This window comes from Pterocles gutturalis, unplaced genomic scaffold (genome assembly GCF_000699245.1).
Source record: "Pterocles gutturalis isolate BGI_N339 unplaced genomic scaffold, ASM69924v1 Scaffold52490, whole genome shotgun sequence".
NCBI lineage: Eukaryota > Metazoa > Chordata > Aves > Pterocliformes > Pteroclidae > Pterocles > Pterocles gutturalis.
In genome coordinates this window covers 1-24,980 of record NW_010142857.1, presented here as the reverse complement: position 1 = coordinate 24,980, position 24,980 = coordinate 1, and the positions used below count along the sequence as shown (strand labels likewise).

Below are 24,980 nucleotides of genomic sequence, written 5' to 3'. Positions count from 1 at the left end.
CTTCAGGCAGCATTATTTGTTGTCTTTGTGAAAGAGGTATGAGTGATCCCCAAAGCATTACTTTGGCTCACATCACCATTTGTGGATTTCTCACAGACTTTCCCTGTGGTACTGAGAGCTGAAAGAGTGGAAGATCACCTGACATAAAAGCAGAAGACCTGAGTATGCCATTTAAATTCTAGGAATCAAACCACTTCAACCCCTTGTTGGATGAACAGCAACTTTTCAGGCTAACATGAAAAGCTGAATTTATACAGATACAAACTTTTTGGTATAGTCGAGTTTTCCTGCCTGTGGAAAATTAACCTTCTTATCCAATAGAACATGTTTGGGTCATGGCAGCGAGCAGATGTCTATAATCTCCTGCACGTGGAGAATTTCCATAACATCAGAATTAGCAAGAAGTAAATGGGGGAAAAAACCCTGAAAGGAAACAAATGGAAGACTGATACGGCTGTCTTCCACAAAGTACATTCTGCAGCTGCATCACTGCTCTGGAACAAAGGAGAATATAATTATTGTTGTTTTACTTTCATTTCCCATTAGCAAAGCAAAAGCCGAATAAAAGTGGTTGTTTTTTCTGGAGGAGAGAGCTGGCTGAGGTGAGTATACAAGGTCATGCAGGGAAATCTATGAGGAGACTATTTCTTAAACCTAAGTAGCTCACACACCCAGTAAAAAATATATCAGGAAAATTCACCAGTAACACTTTGTTATTGTGGAGCTGAGTCAAGACTTCCCAGATGCCCTGAGGATAAGACTCAGCCACACCTGCCAGGGTAGGGCTGCTCTTGCTGTTGGCAGAGTGATAATTGCTGGGGGGGGGAGGGATGCCTACTTCTTTTGCCACCGCTGCCCCCTGCACACGCGGTAGCAGCAACATCCCCTCCTGCCAGGGCACTAGCGAAGGTGGAACGGGCACACAGGAATTCTTCTTCTTTCTGTGTTGATCAGGTCAGCATCCCTCCCCAACTTGTTGCAGTGCTGCCACCAGCTCCCCTCCGGTATGCCAGAGGCAGAGCTGCCCCACGGGGCAGGGCAGGGCAGGGCAGGGCAGGGCAGAAGGGATCGAGCCTGTTGGGCTCCAGGGAAGCAAGAGCTTCACACGGTTTTCCAGCTCCCCTGGCGTCACTGACTTCCTGACTACAACTTCCTGGGAAATCTGACTGTCCTGGAACTGCTCCCATCAATGTCACCGAGATCTTTGGATACAAAGAGCTTTGTAGGCCTGTCCTTAAAGCCCCGCACGTAGCTAATAAAACCTGGCTGGCCAGCACCTCTTTCCTGTGAGTGGGTGTTGCTCAGCCACCTTGCACCAACAGCAAGCCACTGCACATAAGCACCGTGCTCTCCTTCAGGGAGGGACCTTCTCTTGTCAATAACTGTCCTATTCTCCTAATCCTTTTCTGAGGCAGAAACCCCCAAGGTAGCTGCAGATCCAGCCTGGAACATAGAGTCGGCCTCCTGCTCGCAGGGGAAGCGAGCCTTGTTGTGGTCCCTCCTTGTACCAAGGGGTTCTAGGTTAATTTGTGGGGCCAAGGTGACCCGCAGTACAGGCAGGTGCTCAACCCATACACTACTTGCCTCAGTTTGGTGCTTTCTGCTTGTTTATGACAGCAAGAAATTAAGTTCCCCAGTTTGTCTCCCTCCTTTCTTTGCATTTTAGAGGTAGTTCTTTGGCCACAGAGGTAGGAGACTTGCACTGCTTTCTTATTTGCCTCCAAAAATCATCCCTGTGGATAGACAAAAATAAATTAACAAAATTAAGCAAGGAGGAGAGATATAAACAACAAAGCAACAGAGGTGCAGGATGGGTCCCACTAATCTGCGCATAAGAGAAAGTGCTGGAACCAGTGATGTCCCGCAGTACAGCGCTTGGTGCTTTAAGGTGCAACATGTGTGTTACAGCACTGTAGGGTCAGGGATGCTCCAGCTATGGAGTTGGTGCAAACCCAGGAACATTGGGAGTGGAACTGAAGAAAAGAGGAGTTCACCACTCTGGTGCCATAGCATTAAGTTGAGTTTAGCTGCAGTTTGTGTAAAACTTTGCCTCAAAGCTGCAGTTACCATTGCCCAAGTGAGCTTGCAGTGTGGTGGTAGCACAACCCAAGCTGGCATGGCTCAGTTTGTGCTCCAGAAAGAGAACTGAGGGGAGGAGAACTGAGTTCCCTCCATGTGTGTAGGCAGAATGGCTGCCTCAGAGCTCAGCTAGCATTTGGATGGCTAGAAAGGGAAAGAAAGATGGGGCTTGTTTCTTAGTAAAGGGAAGATGTAATATTTTCCTTATGGTCAGGAAGGGAAGGTGACTTAGTGGGGCAATATGCAGTTAGTTCTTGGGACCATTTTCCATTAATTTCCCTCTGTTCTCCACATGGACAAGCATCCATGTCCAGCCTCAGCATGCTGATTCCTGCCTTAAAGGCAATTAGGCCATGAAACACTAACGCCCTCTCACCAATGGTCTCCCAGGAGATGAGAGAGATGAGATCAAATGAACAGTGGCACCTGTGTACAGGTACAGTGTATCTACCATTTGGATGATGGTCATTCCAGTTAATGGCTCAGCTTGAAGTTCCCCACAAGCATGACTGGAAGAAGGGAAACTAGAGGAAGAGCTCTTAACTGCAAAGTAAAAAATCCCAGAAGACTCCTTCAAAATGATGTTCTTCCATCAGGAGTTGAAAAACACCAGGAAGCAAAACAAAGGAGACTGAAGTGGAGAAGACCTGTCTCTTCCCAGCACCTTACCTTTGGGAGCAATAGCAGGCAAACTCCTGGGCTAGGTCAGTGGGGAAATTTGCAGGATCCTTCTACTGACTTAATCATAGAATCATAGAATGGCCTGGGTTGAAAACGACCTTAAAGATCATCTAGTTTCAACTCCCCTGCTGTGGGCAGGGTTGCCAATCACTAATCCAACTCTTCTAGTTCTGTTGGGACAGGACAGCAGCTCTGCTGGGAAGGCTCCTGCTTGTAAGAATGCCATGACATTGTCTCTTCTTGGGGAGGGGAAACAGTGCAATCGTTTGTGTGGGAAGGACAGAGGGTTGCTCTTTTAATTCTTGTCCCACCTGCAAAGTTTGTTGCTTGCTGTGTTCCTCCCACATGCCTGGTGGCCACCAATCCTGCCCAAGTGCAGCCCAGCCGAAAGTGAAGGAGAAAAGTATTTAGTTTAACATCGCTTTGTCCTGTTTTATTTTTTCTGTTTGTGTTTCTTATGTTTTTCTGCATTTAAACACTAAGCAGACAGACAAGGTGTAACAAGATGCCACATAAGGCCTACTGCTTTGAAATGCCTTCAAAACTCTGTAGTTGCCAGTACAAGCATTTTAACTGGCTGACCAGTGAGAATGGGCAAAAATGCAGGCATGGCATTAATGCACACACTGCATTAATGTAGCAACAGCAAGCCCTCATTATTTCACACTGTTTTCCGATACCAGTGCAGTGTGCAATCTGTCACATGCCTGAGGTGTCCGAAAGTCCTATTCAGCCCTCAGTAATGAAGTAGTTCCTTATTTTTCAACCAACAAATCACAGCTGTAACGGGTTTTCTGCTCATTCCTGGGAGCATGTCTTACTACACATGGCCAATAATACCATGAAAAAGCCACAAAACCCATGTTTTTTGTCATAATATGATCTTTAATAAATGGAATAATGCACAATTTTACAGCAAGCCTTTTCTTTTAGACCTAAAGAATAGCCTTTTAAATGTTCTTATCCAATGTCTCTGTATCAATACAATCTCTTTATTTAGGTTTATATATAACAAAGCAATTCTTACAAGTATTCATAGAAAACTCTGTAGTGGCTTTAACAATGTCAGCTTTCATAGTGGCATCCACAGATGATTAAAAAACAAAAATTAGCTTTTTATTTCATACTCACACTGTTCCATGAAACACAACTTATACAGCATAGCAAGGGTATTGGGCAGCTTATACAAAAGAAATAACTGAAAGCAATTATTTATAAATTCATACATGATACTTCCTCAGTCATTTGAGAGAAAAACCAAAAATACCCGTTAACAAAAGGGTTCTGATGAGACTCCATATTCTAGGGTTTCTCCCCCTCTTCCCCAGAAAAGCTCGCTCAGAAAGTAATGCTCTTTTTACAGACTTTCATAAGGAAAATGGCAGCTTCACATCTTTTCTTCTACAGAAGACCAAACCCTAGAAATCAGTCTTTGCCATGTTAATTTTCCTCTCATACTGCATTTGGGGGGAAAATAATCATCAGTGATTGTAAAATATGATTCCAGCTTATACAAATGTGAATAGAGCACACTTTCCTCTAGAGACAAAAAGCAGACAAGAAACATTACATACAAACCTTCTTTAATACATTTCAACATTGTGAAAGAGAGAGAAGAGTCACAAATTAGGAAATTCAAAAGTGACAAATGAAAGTCAGCTATAACTTGGACTTGCCTTTTTCTTTGTTCTTGTGACTTTTTAAAAAATTACAGAAACATTAACTATTTTCTTTCCTTTTGAATGAACAAGATTGAAGTGTGATACTTCGTGATACCGTTCTGAAGCACAAAAAAGTGAATGAAGTGCTCTAGAAATAAACCTCACACATTTTTGTTCTGTCATAAAAACAAGTAAATGGGCTACAAAAATTGGCTTTTGGGAGACCTTGAAGCTAGGAAGTTACAAAGGCTAATTATTTCTGCCTTATAACAATTACCAGGCAAGATGCTATGCCCCTGACAGATGTATGCTCCTGTAATGTATCTGCAGAAACCTGTAGAGAATTTTGAAGATATCTTTCCTTACTGACAGTAACTTTCCTTACGTGACAGTTACTGCGTCTGTTGAAGCATGATGTTTGCATTGAAGTTAACCAACCGAACGACTTGCAAATTTAAACAATTGCTGATCAATAGGCTTTTAAAAATATCTGACAATTACATTATAAATTAACGTAACTCTGTCTACCTCCTGGTTATTATGCACATATGTATATTAAAAGACAGCAAAATAAATAGAAAAGGCCATGAAAAGAATTCATACTGGTGACGCACAGTCTGACAGCAGCCTCTAAATCAGACCTGCATGAACCCAGATCAACATTAAAGGGCTCTGGTGTAAATGAGAATTTATGTTGAAACCTTCCACCTCCACTCCCAGTGATGCGGTTCCACTTCTTGACAATAACCACAGCTGCACCAGTACTGGCCTGGCCTGACAGCCTGAACCAGGCATCAGCCAACACCCCTCAAGACATCAGTAGCCAGGGTTCGCCCACGGGGTCCCACATTCCACCTTCGCTTTCCCAGGGCTAATCCTCCCAGTGAATTTTTAAAAGCGCTGCCAGCAGAACCCAACCCTCCTTTGCTCATAATGAATGTCAGACTCCTCTTTGATTTCAACAGCGTTCGGCTCAAGCGCTCCGTGATTAGATGTTGATTTCCTCAGATACACTTGTGCCAAACACAACTCCCATTTTGATTCGCAGAAGCACCCAAATCTGTTCTCTGCAGAAGTGGAAGTTCTGCTACCAGTCTTAGTCAGTACAGAAGAAACTTCAAAATGGGAAATCTGATTTGTTACTATTTCACATAAAAACTGAATCTACTAGGGGGTAGGGGGATCAAAAAAGGGATGTATTTCTACAGCTACAGTTTTACATGGCAATATAGAAGCCTAAAATGTAATTGGATTTAATGGACTACGATACTGTGTTTAAATGGCAACCATGCATGTAACTATAGCTACTACATAAAAAAACATTGTAAAAATTATCATGTATTATGTATTTTGGGTTCTTTTTTGATCTTTAAGAGAGGTACCTTAAATTACTCAGCTTCGATAAAGTTTTCATGTGCATTCCCAGCTTCCTCTCTCTCTCTCTCATAAATCCATTCCACCTAAACAATCAGTGAGAAGGCTGTCATGGGAGATCTTGAACTACTGTACTATATGTCATAGTCTGATCCCAGCTTAATGTGATGCACTAAAGACAACTTAAAAATGGCAAATGAAAAATAACTTTATACTTGCTACCAGTGCTACCACCTGATGCTGTAACTCACAGAATTTAACCCTGCAATTTATGCACAACATACATATGCATCTAAATACATACAGAGTTTACATTAAAAAAAACATATTTGTCTTCACTGCAATATGTATAGCTTTTTCACTGAAGAAAGGCTTAAAGTTGAACAAAAAATAATAAGCACATTAAAAAAGGTGAATATATTTACCTGTTAAAATGGATAGTGGGACACCAGAGAGAAAAATTAAAATAATAGAAATTGATGCAAAATACAAAGTTTTCCAGTCTATAATCCAACTTTCATAGACTAACCAATTAGATTACTTTTTTTTTTTATAAGCTGCTCCAAATTTTCCAATTAGACATCAGGTCATGTATATGCTACTGTGTTCTACAATTATTATTTTTGTGACTTTAAAGGAGCTTGTTTCAGCAATGGGAACTGCCATCATTTTTATACAAGTAAAAATTACAGCATAATTAATTTATCCTGTATCGACTGCATATGTGAGTTTTAAAATTCTCCCTAATTAGGCTGAAACTTTCCATAACAACGATTCAATGGCAGAATAGCTACAATCTTTTGAATATTTTTCATGAAAGAAAATTATAATCGGAACATAGACCTAGTAATGTTATATTAGTGGACTTTTTTTTAACACCTAAAAGAAGAATATTAGAGTAAAATGCTCTGAACACTGAAACTATGGCATATACAATGTATACATATATATTTTTAAAGTAAAAGTTAATTATTATTAAATTTGGCCCAATAATCTATTCTCTACAAATACAGAACTTCCTTGTTCTCCTTTCTGAGGCAGGTAAGATTAAAGATTTAAAGATTTATTTTAGAGAAAGTTGACAGGTGGGAAGATACATACTTTCTAAACATACTTATAAGTTGGGTTTTTTTGTTGTTTGTTTGTTTCCTGAAACCTGCCAGCATCCATCTTGCATTGTTTTTTTGGCCCCAGTGCACTGAAAATAATGAAACTCTGTTGTCTTTGAAAATAGGTAGTTTTCTGTATGGAAACAAGATACAAATGAACAGCAGTAAGAAAGCAAACCAAGCAGAAATGTTCTTTGTTTCTGAGAATATTCTAATGATGACAGTATTGACTGGTTTCCTTTTAAATTAGGAATTCCTTTACCTTTAGCTCTGTAATTTAATTTAAGTGCATCCTGGAGTTTCAAGAAATGCATTCTTAATACTAATTGTTTAGCACATGAAGCTATACATATTGTAAATATGGATTTTAGAAGAAAATAAATCTGATTATGAGGCATGTCTGTTCACATGGTTAGAATTCACATTTTAAAAATCACGTTATGTTGATGACTCTATATAGGAAACAGAAAAAGAGACAATGCATTAACCTAAGCAACTCTTCTGGCTTCTACTAGCACATAATTTTCTAAAACCAGTAAGATTTTGGCTTATATATACAAACATCACAAATGTTTGCTCAAACATTTTTACTTGAATTATACATTATAAATTACCATACCAAATATTCTACTGTTGCCTATTTGACAGTGGCACAATTAATAGGTATTTAAACTATCATTCTATTTTCATTTTGCTATATCTTTCTTGTCTGCAATCTACATGAGTAATTGATAGAAAATTATCAACTTTCATTATTATCCTTTTTTTCTTAAAAAAAAACCACATTTCTCTCCCCTGATTATAGTACATTTATCAACTATCCATGTGCCTGATCTGTAGAATTCTCTCTTACATGTATTTTGTTTGGTTAAGGATCATTCCCCATGCTATGAGATACAATTCAGTATCATTTAATTTACAGAGAAAGTATTCTGTGGAGATTGGATTATGTGCTGTGAGCAAAAAAAAAGGGCATTGCTAAATTAAGCATTAAAACCAAACTGCTAATCTGATCTCATCTAGCTATGCAGAATTACAATATTTCGGTACCTACTGAAGAGTATGTTTTGACTGACCTTTAAAAATAAAGTTTTTCTCTATTTATTCTATAGGGTATTTTGTGATAAAGTACATATTTCTATCATGTTACAAATTTATCCCTGGTAGACTACAAAGCCCATACGTTCTACTAATTACAATTCATCCCAAAGGCCTTCCAGCAAGTGATACAAATAGTTGAAGGAAAATAAACTATTAAGTTTGCTTTAAGAATGTTCAAGGAAAACTGCAGAAGAACATTTTCATCTGGTATTAAAATGATTTTGATTGCATTGAGCATAAAAAAAGTTGGATTTCTTACAAAGGAGTGGCCTGAAAAGGAAGGCTAGGAGACTGGTGCAAATCTGTCTTAGCAGAAAGAAACAGTAGTCAGAGCAAATAACTTTTCTCTCCCCAGAGTGTTTCAAGTTGGATAAGAGTGTCCTCAATACACTTTTCAGCCCACATTCTGAAATGCTGATGGATGATACAAGCAAGGCAAAGCAAAAAGTCACTGAGTGAAGATTCTTCAATATGCATGATAGAGCGCTCATCACAAAACAACATACTGTATTTCAAATGAAGACTCAAAGAAGGCCCAAAGAGAAGAAAACCACAGCCAGCATTATGAACAGAATGCCAAAAATTCTGATTCATGTCTTGAAACCCAGCTGAGCAACTGGCAGGTTTTCAACATCTGGGATGCGAGATTGCAGCAGATGGGAAGCCAGAGTGCAAATAAAAAGTAAAACCAGAGAAAGGCTGTATTTTTGAAGAGGGGAGATAAAACTGTGTATTTATACAGGCAGATACCAGAATTATGCCTCAAGGATGAAAGGTACTACTCAAACTGGTACTTAAAGAACATAGGGAGCCAAAATGTCTCTCATAGCTTGTATTTCTACAACTATACTTAATCAAAGTCTAGATTTAAAGAGTTATCTCTAGGAGATATCTACAAGAGTCTAAGAAACATTAAGAAGCATTACAAGAGAAAATCATAGCAATCAAGCATAAACAAGGGAGTTTGGGAAACAGCAAGAATTAGATGTAACAAGGCATATATTATGCTAGTTGTGTCATCAGATATAGAAGAACAGGGTTGGCAAAGTTTACATCAGGGGCAAAAAATAATATAACAGTAAGGGAACAAATGAGCTTGAAAGCACAGAGCATCTGTTTCAGTCAGCTGAAAGGAGGCAGGCTGGGGGAGGCAATTGTTTGCTGCCAGTATCCTGCCATAGGAGTTTGGCAGGTTGAATGAATAGATTTTCTTTCTTTGAACATCATCGGTTTTCAGATAGAGTGATAAAACTTTGCTCAGTACCAAAGACTGACACGTGTTATATCTTTTTTCTCTAAATGGTTTTTACTGAAGTGTTTTCAATCAGAAAGAGTATTTCTCAGGTGGAATGATATTTCTTAGGGGGCAGGCAGTCATGACCAAGAAGGTAATTAATTTTCTTTCAGTAGACAGTAAAAATAATAATTCTAAAAAAAGGTAAGGTTTACTTGAGATGGTGAAAGACCAATTTATCTCAATAGATATTACATTCATGTTCACTGACACCTAAAATCAATGTGCATACAAACTGAAAGAAGGGTCTAAGCAGAGGGAAAAAAACCCAGCCCTCCCCTGCAAACACTCATAACCATGAATTTTAAAAGCATGCAACAAATTTTAACAAGATGAATGAGGGACTCCAAAAAGTCTGAAGGCAGGATGAGTTTCAGCTCAACTCAGCAACAACAGTCAATTAGGATGCACCTACCTGCATAAGTAATCAGGGTAATTTTACCCCAGACTGTCTGTAAGGAGGTAAATCAGGAAAAATTTGTGACTCATCACAAAACTGTTTTGTGCCAAATAAGAGTCATGACTTTTTCCTCTGTGCAAACAAAACGCGTTCGCAACCCATCTTCACTAGAGCTTTTACATATGACAATTATTAAAATTTCAGAATAAAATGTATTTTTCAATGTATATTATTAGTGATCTAAATAAGGTTTTACATAAATACAGGGGGTGAAACTGCACACAAAATAAAATGGGAAAAATGGCTGACATTGTTTCCTTGCATTTGTTCAACATTTTGTTATTCAGAACTTCACAGGCTGGCACCTACTACTATAAAGGAAACATTTTGATTTGGAAGGATCAAAGGAAAGGTATGAGCTCAGATTTTTTTTGTTCCTTCTTTCAAAGCCCTTTCAACTTGGGGAAAATTCATGCATTGTCACCTCAGAGCACAAGGTGATATAGGCAGCTGCTTCAAGCTGGCTACGGTGTGCAAAGTTCACTGTCATGACTGGCTGACTGCTCAACTGTCAGGGAAAAATTAACAAATACAAAAAGGGGAACATGTGACAGTTTTAGAAACACACTTTTCAATAACGCATACTGTGAACTATAGACTATTGCACGTTTCAACATGACACAAGAAAAATAGGGTGTTCAAAAGAGAATACACATTGTAACATAGAAATATACAAACTAGCTTGTGCACAGAAATCAAAACATGGTTACAAGACACCACTGCAGTCAAACCTGTCTTATAGTCTGCTTATGATCTTAGTGACCTTAAGAAATTGGTCCAAACTGATTATCAGCAATACTTTTTTTGTTACTTTTTTTAAAAAAATATTTTGAGACCACATTTTTGATACACATATATATATTCCGTGGTCAAAACAGACAGACTTAACTTTAGCGATACTAAATAAAAGTGCAAAAACGTTCAAAAATAAAACAAAATAAAAAATATGGAAGCATAAGCTAAAAATTTTCTGCATAGCTGAAATCTATTTAAAGCGAGTCCTTGGTAGGGGTTGCTGACAGGAGGAGAAAGCAGTTTTTTAAAATGTCTTCTGCATGTTTGTTTCAAATAATGCAAAAAAAGGTCATTTGTCGGCTTTTAAAGTATTTCACAGGCAGTTTACTCCTGCGTCCTTTGATACCATTGTGGTGGCAGTGCCTCCTTCCGCAAGGTAAACAGCAGTGCTGGATTTGGAGTGGACTGCTTGGTCACTGCCATTATTGTTGACCTCGCAGTGCAGCGGCTCAGTGGAGATGACCCACGTTGAAGGACGCCACCGCTTCAGTGAGTATGGAGTTTTCACACGTTTCTTGATCTTTTCTCCTGAGCCTGATTTACCATCCTGGGAGGAGTCACCTACTGAAGACAAAAAAACCAAACCAAACCAACAAAACAAAAAAACACCACCAAAAAAAAAAAAAAAAAAAAAGAGTAGAAAAAAATATTATGAGGAAGATAAGATCAGACTGGAGAGTCCAGGGTTGTTACTCATGCAAAACAACAGAAGAACAAAATCTTATCACACAAAAGGAACACTGTGTGGCAGAGGCACAACAGGTATATCAACTACAGTAGCTGCCACTAAAACAAGGGGTCAGATTCTGTTCTCTGTCTGAAATTACTTCAGTGAAATAACTTGTGTTACCTTGAATGCACACTGGCATCAAACAGCAGAACCAGCATTTGACACTTGAGGGGCTTTTGCAATCATAGTATCTTATATTACTTTTAATGGGAGGTACAAACAAATGTCGCTATTGCAGGACAGTAAAGGCTAAACTTTTAATAGCATAATTAAATCATAGGTCCCCTAATCCTACTGCACCTGGCAAAGCATTTCACCTGATGACAAAATGGTCCATTCTCTGTGAAGATCCTAAGTCAGGATTTGGGATGTTGGGTTGCAAAACTAAAAAAACAACTTCATTCGTGATAAAATTTCAGCAGTAAAAATCTGATTGTTAAAAAAACTTTCACTTTTTATAACCTTCAAACCCTTTCTTTTAACTTAATCTTCAATTAAAGAAAGTTACTGCAATAATCTTTTTTTCTTTACCTCAATAAAATTTCAAGTCAAGTCAACATGTTAAGACAAAAATTAAGGTTGCCTACTTAAAAGGAAGGCTTAAACATTCCCCTGCTGAATATTCAACTACATTTCTTAAAAGATTTGTTCTGGTTTGTTTCTGAGCTACATGATTACATTCCTACTGTAAAAAGGAGAGCCCCATTGTAACCTCTTAAATCTTTGGCCATAAAACTCTTAGACAGTTATTCAGAAGGAGTCTTTTAAAAGCAATTCCTTCTTTAACTATTTTGATTAATTTTTAATATGCACACGGTTAAGTTGATGAAGGATTGCTGTAATTGTTGGAGCTCAGATAGCAAAGTAGAGAATGCCTGACCATCCGTCTAGGCTGGGCTAATCCAGTAAAATCAGTTGCTTTAAAAGTAATGTAGTGTATAAGTAGTTATTATAATACATAATTTTAATCAATCCATCTTAGAGCCTGCTACTCTTAAGAGAATTAGGAAAACTAAGGAAAAGAAGGTATAATGTTCCCCTGAAGGAAGAAATAGGAAGCTTTTTCAATATGCTTTGCAGCTGCCAAGGAAGTTGCCTTGCAAGGAATAATGAAAGTTAGAAATTACTTCCTTCCCTAGAATTACTTCCCTAGAGTCAGAGTGGATAGGTTATAAGGGACACGCTTATTCCACGTATGTGGAAGATAGTGACCTAACATCTGCTGGAGTTTATGGAGACAAGACTTTATTGAGAGCATTGAAATTGTGCTGATAAAAATTAAATTTATGTGGGATTTAGTAAGTCTGCTTTGAGGAGGGACAGGAGACACAGAAGTACTTTCTATTCAAGCAGATACACAGAGCTATTAAGTAAAAAAGTGTCAGGGAAACTGTTCAAGTCCTGCAGGCACTTACACTGCATACTACTGCTATCCAAACTATTTGTGGCTGATAGATCCAGTGAATTAGGCCTCTGTGCTCTTCGAGTCTGGGTCTGCCCAGGATTTCTTGCTACATTCTGGATACTGACTGTAGCTGTGTCTTGTACTGGACATGGATTACTGTTGTTGTTATTGGCATTTGTTCGGCCATTATCCAGTGGTCGCTCTCTCCTCTCTACTAAGCGGTCCAGAACACCTTCATCATGGCCAACCTGTTGCTCCCGCCTCAACAAGGGTTCATGCTCATCAGGGCTTGAATTAATATTCAGCCGACCATCCTCTCCACTGAACTGGTTCTGAAGCATTTCTTGAGCCCTCTGCGCTGCCGAACTGGTTGTCTGGCCAGACGGCACTGTCCCATTGGCATATTGGGTTGTGCCAGCATGAGAGTTTATGCTGTGGTTTCTCCCAGCCACTCCGTTCATGGTAACTGTCACGACATGAGGTTCTGCAGCATTGATAGTGTTCATCTTGGCAACGCCTGTTTCCACTTGCTTCAAGTTTGATTTGTGCTTGCCACCAAATTTTAACCGTGGCTCCTTTGTTGAATTTTTGGTGTTTAGGGGGAGGCTAGTAGGCCTCTTCGGAAGGTTCTGTTGTTTGGGTAGAGGATAGACCTGAGCAGATTGGACATCCGGAATCAAACATGCTTGCCCATTGCCAGCTTGTGTGAAGTCCTGTTGTCCTGTCACCTCTACTGCAAGTTTTATTAGTGGATAAAGCAAGCTGGAACTAGTGCTGCTGAGCGGATCTGGCCCGCTAAACTGCTTAAGTGAATGTTCCATCAGATTCTCATCAGAGCTTTCTTTCAAGTTCTTATCCACTTCTTTTGGATCCAATTTATTTGTCTCCAAGTCCTCCTCTGTTAGCTGCAGACAAACAGGGGTGGGCCCACCTGGCTGCATGACATTTGTAGTATGTAGGTTTGTTTCATCGGAGTAAGGCATTTCGGATATGGTGGTCATGCCCGTGCTAGGAGTGAGGCCAGTTGTATTGGTGGTGGTAGTATTGGTGGATAAACTGGTGACACTTGTCTCAGGACTAGGGATGCGAGCTTGTGCCTGTTGCCGCTCATAATTAATGGAGTTTCTATTCTTTTCCCCTGAAGTCAATGGTGTAGTGGACATTGAATGTTCAGAAGAAATGTTCTTCACTAGGCTGTCAGTGTGGTGGATTGAATCTTCAATGTAGGAAGAGGAAGAATAATCTGGATATGGCCTTATCTTTGATACACGCCTATGATGTGACAGGTTCCTTTAAGAAAAAAATAAGTGATATTAAGATCATACATGTAAAAATCACCTCATATCATAAAGCCTCCCATTTAGGAGAGATAAATGTCTTTCTTTTCATGCATAAACTAAGGACAGATACAGTACAAACTGAGATCTTTCAGCAACTTCCTTGAAAAATCCTAGGTAGCAGAAAACTGGTTTTACTAGGATGGCAATTTTGTCATGGATGTTACTTATACAATTAACTCAGACAACAGTAATTTTCTTCTATTTGTCCAATATGCTCTTTGTCCAGTTCACTGCTAAGGTACTGCTCTAGTTGCAGAGAAGTGATGCTGAAGGAGGGTAAGAAGAACTCAACATACAAGATGGAGATAGTGATGCTGGGAAAAAGACACAAAGTCCTAAACCATGAAAAATCTGTTAACAATTTAGTTTTCATTACAACTATCAGAAACATTACTCTCCTCTCAAATCTAGATCTCTAGTGCATACTATTAATCACTAATGCCAGTTCTGCAAATTCTCACTCCCTCTGGATCACATATAAGCACCTCTCTCACTGGGGTCAGAATAACGACGACTTAAACAATGGTCCTGACATTCTTTAACTGAAAAGTTACACGTTTGAGACTCAGTGATTTCGTGAACTCATATTGCCTGCTAATTCACAGTTTTCAGAAGAAACAGAAGTTTTTAAACAGAAGTTTTATGCATCATTTAGCAACAGTCCTTAAAGATAATTCACAGTCACTTCATATCTTTGCAAGCCTGTTTGGACAGTTTGCCCAAGTTCAGTTTAAAAGGTCCCTCTGTGAGAAGTACAGTTGTTTACAAAAAAGTGCCAGAATTGTGGGGGCACACAGGAGATCTTGAGAACACAAGCGATCAGAATCATGTCATACAATAGCTATATGCACACTAGCTCACGTAACACACACCCACTTCATGGATGCAGAAACATTAAACCAGCAGTGTGCGCTAGCTTCCTTCCTGGAGTAAGCTGAGCATTGCATTGGGCATTTGCTGCTGACTAAAACCAAATGTTTTCTCTTCTTACCGCTCATTTTGCATGGCAGTTGACATTGGGTTGACCGTTGGACTAACTGATTTATTTCTCTCCCAAATCATCATGAGTTCTGCCATCCTCTCCTCAGCACACTGTGCTGTTAGTCGGGCTTCAGCATCTTGATCCCAACAGTCTTCAATTGTTTCTTTAAGGGACCTCACAGCCTGCCAGAAGACAAATAAACAAAACCCCTTTATCTTAAATTATTTTCCCTTTATATTCCCTGTTTTATGACAGCATTCTGTATGCATGAAAGCAGTCACAAGCTGTTGAGAAAGAGAAGTGGAAGACATACAATTTCATTCAAAGCTAGTTTACCCTAATAACAGCAATATGCAGGACTAATATTATCATACTTCACATACCCACCAACTAGGAAGACAATTGTTTAGAAAAAGTTACATTCACCATTGTCCATACAACCTTCAGCCAGCCCTCTCTGATGTATGCATGCTCAGCTCACTCTCCCTGCCTTAATGAAAGCTGTGTACTAAGGATTGATGATATTTTGGAAATACTGTCATTGTTATCCTCACAATTCAGCTAATGGCCCCTGCCTTGCTTCCCTGCACTGTGTGCAAATGAGGCAGCCTTGCTCATTTCCTCGTGCTTTTCTTCCTCTGTTCACTACTGTGACATCCAAATGCCTCATAAATATCAGTGAATGTCTGCGCTATGGGAGGAAATTATTGCTGCCCTTGTTTTACAGATGAAGAAACGGAAACAGACACACTTTCCTGGGATCACACCATGGGGTGAATTGTACAGTTAGGATTAGAGCTCAAGACCTCTAAAACGTGCTGCCATATGGTCAGAGACCTGGAGAGGAGACAACTGCAATTATGAGCACTGAACACTTCTGCTTCCACCACATCCATAGTGCAAAAACCAGGCAGACACGTATTGGTCCCTGCTGCCAATCTATGGCCCATGGATTGTATATGGTTTGCGAGAACAGCTCACACCGACAGCCCAGCTTTAACCTCTCCAGCACCAATGACTGTGTATAGACCCAGCTGGGCACTGAGGCATTCAGTGGCTCCTGCTGACTGCCTGTGTGCCAGAACGTCTGGCAGAGAAAGCCAGGACTAGATCTGTATGCCAGCCAAGAGCTCGCTGCCCACAGAGCAGGCTCCTGGCATCGCTTGCACCGGGGAAGTCACTGCTGCTTAGGGACGTGGCTACGGCTGCACAGGTGGGATGAGCTTCCACACAAGCATATCTCTTAGCTCCCCTCCCACAGTAGATCGAAGAAGGGCTAAGCAACTACACCCCTCTTAGCTGAGGGACATGAGTCTAAAAGCACCTTCAAGGACAATGACAGCATAGTGTACTGGATCCATTTTCTCTCCCAGAATAAAAAGGCTTCAATCAGCTGTTAGGACTTGATTTAGTCACAATTCAGACATATCTCTAAGTCAGTGGACACCCTAATCTCCTGTCTTGGCCCTTTGTAAGACTGTCCCCTACAGGTTTCATCAGCAGTAAATTTAACTAATATTTAATTTGTCTCTTTTCTAGCAGATCCTTTTGATGTTTTAAGGATCATGAAAGGAGCACAGTGATGAACATATAGATAGTTAACAAAACTGAAGTTCTAGAGCTTCCCATTTACCACAGTGATGTGTTTTCTATTAATTTCAGGTTCCAAGAGACCTATACTAAAATGCACTACTTACAAGTTCTAGCACTCATTAAAAAAAGATAGAAGGGGCAGGAAGTCTGCATTATTCTATTACTGTCCTTCAGTCCTGACCTTTGAAGTCAAGCTTGGGCCCTGCTTTAGGTTTGGCAAAGGAGACAAGAATGCTGCTAACATCCCAACTCAGTTTATAGCCGTTTAAATCTTTTATGCACATCATCTGCTCAGATTGTTGATTTCTACTGTGAAAAACAATACTGCTAATCAAGATCTGTATCATAACACTTATGTTCAAGAAGCAGACTGAAACTGCATAGGTAATGATAAATCTAAGAGTCCACATATTTGAGTGCCTTAATTATGTGACCTAAAAAATAAAACATTGCTTTTTATTTTTGTTTCTCAAATGAAAAGGGCAAATACATTTCTCTAACATTAATTTGCATGAAACTGTTATAATCCAGCATGTCAGCATAGCTTTAAATAATGGACAAAAGTCTTTTATCCCATGCACTAGATACAGAAGGTTAGGTCCAAGGTGAGATTGTCTGGAGCTTAGTTTTCTACATCATCTACCCTGCAGTGCTCATTCAGATGTTACTCTAGACTGGCATAGGGTGAAGTAGGTTGTTTGATACCCATGACAGAACTACAGATTGTTTTAGTCTTCTCTTAAAGCAATGGTGTAGATACAGCCCTAGAGCTGGACTTATCATCATTACCATTACTATTTTGAATTTTTGCAAAAGAATTAGTGGCGACACAAAGAATGTGTTAGGCAGTTTAAATATGGAGATCATTAGTAGCTCAGTGTCTAATAATGCTGGAGTCTATCAGCTTGTTAGAACATAATTAACATTTAAAATGGTAGTCTGCAAAAGAAAACAAACCTTCTGGAACTGTTTTAGTTATAACTGTCTTCAAAAACAGCTGTCAAGCTTGGTTCTTCCAACACTGCATTTGCCAACATGGCTAGTTAAAACAGTTGCTGCTTGATTTCCTGTATAGTTTGGGTGTGGATTTTTTTTCTTCCCACCCCCCCTTAAGACTGGCTGGCCAAAACTGTGTAATAAAAGAACCTCTCTATGAAGCTCTCAACTCAGTTACAACATGTTTTACAACAGTGTTAATACTGGAGGCTATGCTCCTTTCTGAAATAGGTTTCATACATATTTACAAGTACCAACATAGATGATGCCTTAGGCTCCCCATTATCTGCAGAGTAGCTACATACTTATCATCTAGCAAAGTCTGCAAAGATTGAAGGACATAATTTCAGTAAGGGAATAACTAGAAGCATCTTTTTAAATAAGAGTCAAGTATGTAATTTTCATACTGGCAATCAAGCTCGTTTAGCTTAAACAAGATACCATGTATCAGGTGGAACACAGTAACCATTTGCATTTCACTTTGCTTGTAATAAAAAACAAACAACTCCCACTAAGCTAAGGGGAGTCGTGTTACCTCACCTCTGCTGCAGATGAAAAGCAAGCACACAGACTCCTACCAGAGTTCAGCTGACTTGCTCTAACTTGTTGGTCTGCTGCAGCAAGCAAGGCTCCAAGCTATACTAACTCAAAACAACAAACAACATTACTACATTTACAGTCTTGAAAATAAAAATTGCAGATCAAATTAAGCCATATAAAATTTCAAATGTAGTTATAATAAAACGATTGCTAGAAGGTGTAGTCTCTGCAAATCCTGAGGACTACACAACTTCAGAAAAAGTTTATAACAATGTTTATGGATTTTAGTTTTGGAAGAGTATATTTACATTTTTGCCAACTATTTAGAGTGTCATTAATTTATAAGATGTCAAAAGGCAGAAAATGCCTTTATGTTTCTCATCCAGCATACAGAGAAGATGTGGGCACTTCATGCATAATACTACAGATCCTGTCTAACAATATAACAAGTTATCTTCTGTCCATCACACTTCAACATCTGATAATAATCATAGTATTTTTCTTTAAAAGACACCTAGCTTCCATGTCAATGGCTTTCTAAAAACTTAATTCCATATTTAAGAAGTCCAGACAGAAGCAGCTCCTAATCCTTGAATACTAACAAAAATTTTTAAAACAATGTATTAAAAAATTGCTTTTAGGAAGTGAGTACACCCTATAGCTGGTTAAATGATTGTTTCTTTGGAAATATTCTGTCTCACCAGACTGTTCTCCTTCCATGCTTCTGGGAATTTTGGTCTTTGCTTCTCTCTAGACACCAAGACTTGCATATCTTCAAAAGTGGGATGGTTTCCGACTTCTGTCTGGAAAGCCATCTGGTACTCTGGCACAGATTCCCCTGTCACCAAAAGAAAGAAAGAAAAAAAAATCACAGATTAAAAAAGAAAAGACGGAGCAAGGGCTTTCAGGTGATGAAAGGTAGTATGAAAGTTTCTGTTTATCAAGATGTTCTCCACTTTCCCCCAAAGTCTGACTTCATTTAAAAAAAAAAAAAAATTGACTGCAAATGAATTAAGTGTTGTTCAGCAGCCTCTCAAAGGATAGCATTTTCAAGCTTTGCTGGTTGAGTGGCACATTCAGAATGTCTTTAGAGCCTGAGGATGACACCTAATTTCTGTGAAACTTCACTGGCTGAATATATTCATGTACTTCACTTGGGAGGAAGCCCAGCAAGATTATAAGTCTCTGCACATGAAGTGCAGCTGTTTGACTACAGAGAGAATGCTGCATGTCACATCAACTCTATATGCTGTATCTTGGGAAGAAGATGGTGGTTGTGACACTTTCTAATTTGTTAAATTGTAACAGTCTATTTCCTCTTGTTTTATGTTACAGGTGTGGCTTTCCCTGAATTTTCAATGTCTCTAGCATAAATAAAAGTATGACTGACTAAAGGCTACATTAAATCCCTGTTCTTTCCCATCCATTCTTTCATGAGTCTGAAAGACACTTCAGGCACTTTATCAGTTCTAAGAACCTAGAGTACTGCCTTTGCCATCAGCCTAACTCTCAATGTTTGTAAACTCTGGATAATAATGCTCAAACTGCACATACCATGACACCTGGAAACAGCTTAAACAGATAATTTAAAGTCTTTCAGCATGAACAGTACTTCACACTCAAATACACTGTATTGACAACAATCATCGTGAACGCTAGATGGCACCGACTTAATGGCAAAAACAACTGAGAAAATTCTTTCCCTTCTTCCCTTTAAAAAGCTATGGCTAGGGAGTAGCTTTGGTTGCTGGTAGCACTTTCTGCTACTTATGTTTTTTCCAGTTCTTTTAGTTACCTGGGAAGAGGTCTGTACATCTCATAAATATCTCCCAGTAGATAAGACCTAGTGCATACATATCTACTTGTTTCAAAGCAGATTCACAGTCCCTCAAGTTCACTGCTCCTTCAAGCACTTCTGGGGCCATATAGCGGATCGTACCGACCTGGAAAAACATAAAGCTTCAAATCAGGAGTCAACTTCCAAATTCAATTTATTATGGAGATTTATATTTTTTAATATTTCCTACAGGAAAGAAAAATGGAGTTCTCTTCTAATCCATGTCCTCAGCTTATAGATTCTCATCAGGACCGTAGTCATAATAAAACCCTTCCCCTACTTGTCACTTTTTTGTATGTACCAAAACAAAATAATTTTGTGCCTTACTCAATGCTCTCATATGCAATATGATATAGCAAAAATGTTTATTTTTTCTGAAATTACTCTGTTAAACACCAAGACATGCATCATAATGGAAGAGGATGGTGCTGAACAAGGAGCTTGTTCCCTTTATTCCTGAACTGTAAGCAAGGCTCTCCCCTAGATATCTATTCATTTCCACTAGGAAATATGTTAGATCAGTGCAATCACCCATCAGTACTTGTACGACATTATTTTGTCACAGGTTTATTCTATATCCCTGCATTTTGAACAGTGGTTTCCCTGTTTCTTTGTTCAGTAAGGGGAGATCTAAAAAGAGGACCTGTGCACTAGGTATTATTACTATAGCGCTTGCTTTCTATGGGAAGGTGATTAGCACTGCGAAACACATTATTTGAATGAAATGTAAAGGTTTTCTGTAAAAGCACAAATATGACAAATCTACTGAACCATTAGGGACTTTCACTTTTTGTTTAAAATAGTCTCACTGTATTTCAGTAGCTTATATTCAGGTGTCAGTGTATTTATGCTTATACAAAAAGAAAACAACAAAAAACCCCACTCTGAATCACAGCATCATAAAAAAGAAAGCTTAAGAACTCAATTTCATCTTTCTGCCCAGAATCCATTCTAACCCACTCCTAACAGATGTTTTCCCAATCTGTTCCTTAAATTCATAAAATGATGCTAATGCTATATAGCATCCTCAGCAGTCCATTCCAGACCCTGGCTGCCTTCTACAGATAGAAAGATTTCTTTGTAACTAACCTAAATTTTCTCTCTTACAATGTAATCCCATTACCTCTTGTCCTATTGACACTGAAATCAAAGTTTATTCCTTTCTCATTGTAGAAGCTGTTTACATATTTGAAGACCTATCTCTGTCTTTACTTCTCTAAACAACCCTCATTCTTTCATCTTTTCCTTAAGGTACTCCTTTCAAGCATCCCATTATTCTGTCCCTGTTCTTTCTCAATTGGTCCATGTCTTTCTACATGCACTTACTCTCCCAGATATATCTGGAAAATTGCAGACAACACACAGAGAAATGGTTGTAGAATGCAGAATGCGGTATGCCACCATTTCAGAAAAATGAACATCAAAACCACCAAAGAATGTTTGGTCGCCAGTTGATACTTGCAGTACAAGACTGAAGGGGCCTGTACCACAACACTGCAAACAACGTGGCAACCAAACCTACCTTGCATCTTCTCACATCTCACCCAGAAAACTTCAGGCTCCAGGGTTGCTAATCTATCACCTTTACAAAATGCTAGGTTTGTTTTCCAGTGTTTTGAGAATAAAACCAATTTCTTCCTATCAAGGTTTCAGCCACTTCCCACACATATTGCAGCAATTCTCCCTTACAGGAATTGTACCACCTTAACATTTACCTTGGAACAGAAACTATTTCTCAGTGTTACTTCCATACTAATTTGTCTTCCTTTATACACTGGTTTAATCTTAATTCATACTTACCTCACTAATGGCTGCATTATCTTCCTCACCTGGGCGTACCAGCCTGTTTCCAGTTAACTTCATGGAGAGTCCAAAATCGCTAATTACACATGTTCCATCATTCTTTACCAGTACATTGCGGCTGTTCAAGTCACGATGGGATATTGCAGGTTTGTAATGGTCTATTTGGACATATGGAAGTGCTTGTTATTATTTAAGCAGGTCTACTGTTTGGCAAAATGAGAGAACCTCATTATGTCTGCTCAGCTATTATAAACAGAAAATCAACTTATCTTTTAGAAAAATAACATTTTTGCTTCTTTATAATGAGCTCCACAGTATGCTATCTATAGAAAACAGACTGGCATTCAGAGTTTTACTCTGTCTATACAATATATTAGGCTACTGCTATATACAGTTCTAGTGTTTGCCAATAAGCTTCTTTCCAAGGGATATTTCAGCATGATTTTGGCAGGGGAGACATCGTGCCCTTAAGCACAGAACTGGTGCCTCAGCCCTGACAGCCATTCCAAATGCTCTCTCTCATATCCACACTCCTGTGTCAAATACAGCACCAACTATTTATGTTATGATTGGGTCTGGCACCTATTCAGAAGGTATGTAGATGATACTATTCTAGAGAGTCTGAACATGTTCCTCTTGCAAGAGATCTGACATTTTCCAAAGACTAATCTCAGTTGTTCCTAGTTTATATGCAATTTATTTTGTTAGTAAAGCAGCCAGAATTATAGAAACAGTTTTACTGTAGAATTTACTCCATGAGTTCCTTCCTAGCATTCATAGGCCTGACAATGGCTGTCTCTTCTTTATGGTGCAAGGGTTACACATTTTCTGGCTGCTAATGGACACACCTGTCTTCATATTTCAAAATGATGAAGTTCAGATGATAGCTGCAGTTTCAATGACACATAAGAGTACTGATTCATGTATTTTCAGCCTTCCACTTTTAACAGCATCTTCGGTTGTCATTCTTTGCTAGAGTTGATGCTCACCACTTGAGATACATATTTCAGAATTTTAATCCAAACATTAGCACCTTAACATAGAATTAATGATAACAACCTTTTATTTACTGCCAAAAAGCTAATGCTTCAGTGCTATTCAGGGTCATATTCTGCAGCCTGATACATCACAGATCTCAGAATACCTGCTTTATAATCACAGTATCTCAGCTGCTGAAATGCTGGCTGAAGCACATAAGCAGAGATATAAAGATATAAATCAATATGTTCTTACATCCGGTGCTCTAATAAAACACTCAAAGTCCATCAGTGTCATTTATACACAGTGAAGACTGGGCCTGTGTCCTTAGACAAAAATCAAGAGATATGATAAATAAAACTGTAGCTAGAAGATTTAATTATTTCTTTGTGTATACAGTTCACACACAAACTAAAAATTGCTTTGGTGATTTGTGTCTGAACTGCAAAAACAAACAGAACACCCCATCTGTTTGTTCTCTGCTAGACAGACATCCAGTGCTCCAGGTCTTTGGTAATCTGTTGCCATGACACAGCAGCACTGCACAACTCTGCCTCCTCCTCTTGCCTTTCTCTGGGGCTCTGCTGGCTCTTACTCCATGTTTTCATACAAGCATCAAAGATGCAGCCCACAACATGGGATTGTTCAGAAGGAAATAACATATCAGAAGTTCTGAGTAATGTCTCTTTGCATTCATTATTTCCTACTCATCTCACTGTCACAGTGAAAAAAGAAAGGCAGGAATCTACCACCTGATAGAAACAGGAGTATCTTGAACATCTTGGAATCCCTTCCTGGCCTTACCTCCTCGAGGCAGCTCCGTGTGCAGATACGCCAAGCCCCTGGTTATAGAGTGTGCCAAACGACAGGAGCTCACCCAGTCACTTGTATGGAGACTCAAATATTTGCACAAAGAACCCTAAAAAAAAAAAATACTGGATTAAAAATCATTGTCTAGTTGAATAACTCTAAATCTTTAGGAGAGTCAGTTTTATCCATTGCTCCTGAAAGGTGTAATCCTGTAACTGCTTCTGTGTTTATTCTAAAACACAAGATTGGACCAAAGTTTCATTAACTTCTAGTGCTGCCATTTGGTTTATCTAAAGAAGTGTAAAAGAAAATTTATCACAAAATAACAGGGATTGCCTTTAGAAATAATGATATTAATTATAAAACAAAAGCAAAGCATGCACTTGATTTATTCTTCAGAAAAAGTCTTGTTGAGCAACAGAAGAAGAAAGGCAACTGCAGACATAACAGCCTGGGTTACTAAATAGTGGACTTTAAACCATCATCACTGACAGAATATTACTGAACATCTCTCACTGGCATTTCCCCTGCTATAATCTATTTATGTATTAAAAAAGACCCCAAAACAAAAATAAAGGCAATTCAGTATAGCAGCAAGTCCACATGCACTGAAGAAACAGGAAAAAAATAATGTAATGTTCCTCTTTTCCTGAAAGAGAAGTTAAATGTGAAAAATAGGGGATTTTTCAGTAATTTGTGGTGGAATCACCAAGAAAACCACAAGGAAGGGTGTCAGTTATGACACTGAAATATTCTACAAACTGAGACTGCTACCTGAAAGAAGAGGTATCCTGCAAACTATGACACCTTTGAGCAGTCTGCAGTAACTCCATACTCAGTTGAAACAAGCTAAATCCCTATGCATGAAGAACAAGTCATACAGCTGTCTTTGCATACATATTACAATATGATGTTTATTTATGACTACCAACTACCCTGTTTTCTGCCTATTTAAATATGTAATCTTAAAGATGCACCAATATGTAACATCTTATAGCCGCAACTAAAAACACTTTATTGGAAAATTACTTATGTAACATTTGGTTCAAAAAAAATCTAATATGTACCATATGAGTCCATTTGGAGTTGTCATTCAGGTATGTAACACATGCACAGTTCAGATGGAAGCACATAGATACAATAATTTAAAATGATCAAAGCATTAGACATTTTTTTAATCCAGTGCTAAAACTAAAATCAAGTTCTTGACACTCCTTAATAGAATTACAAAAATCTTACAGCTTTTCAGACTTAGCCTGTGCAGAACAAGGAACCCATAAATAGATAGCCTCCTCAGTGAAAACATAGAGCAAACAGCACTCGCACAGGTTTACATGAGCATTTTTTTCATTGTTTAAAATGCTGTTGTAAGAACTTCAAACAGATTTTGGTACAGAAAAAAAAAAAAAAAA

At 38.7% G+C, this 24,980-nt stretch overlaps 1 protein-coding gene across 1 annotated transcript; it reads right to left on the bottom strand.

Moving 5' to 3' along the window:
• Window positions 1-10,414: 10,414 nt before the first annotated feature.
• On the bottom strand, window positions 10,415-23,677 carry BMPR2 (bone morphogenetic protein receptor, type II (serine/threonine kinase); the record flags this gene model as incomplete). The annotated part of the gene is made up of 7 exons (XM_010084500.1): window positions 10,415-11,118; window positions 12,700-13,979; window positions 15,021-15,193; window positions 18,842-18,978; window positions 19,936-20,083; window positions 21,778-21,938; window positions 23,563-23,677. Coding segments are annotated over 7 exons (2,265 nt in total), but the record flags the coding sequence as incomplete, so codon positions are not given.
• Window positions 23,678-24,980: the final 1,303 nt, after the last annotated feature.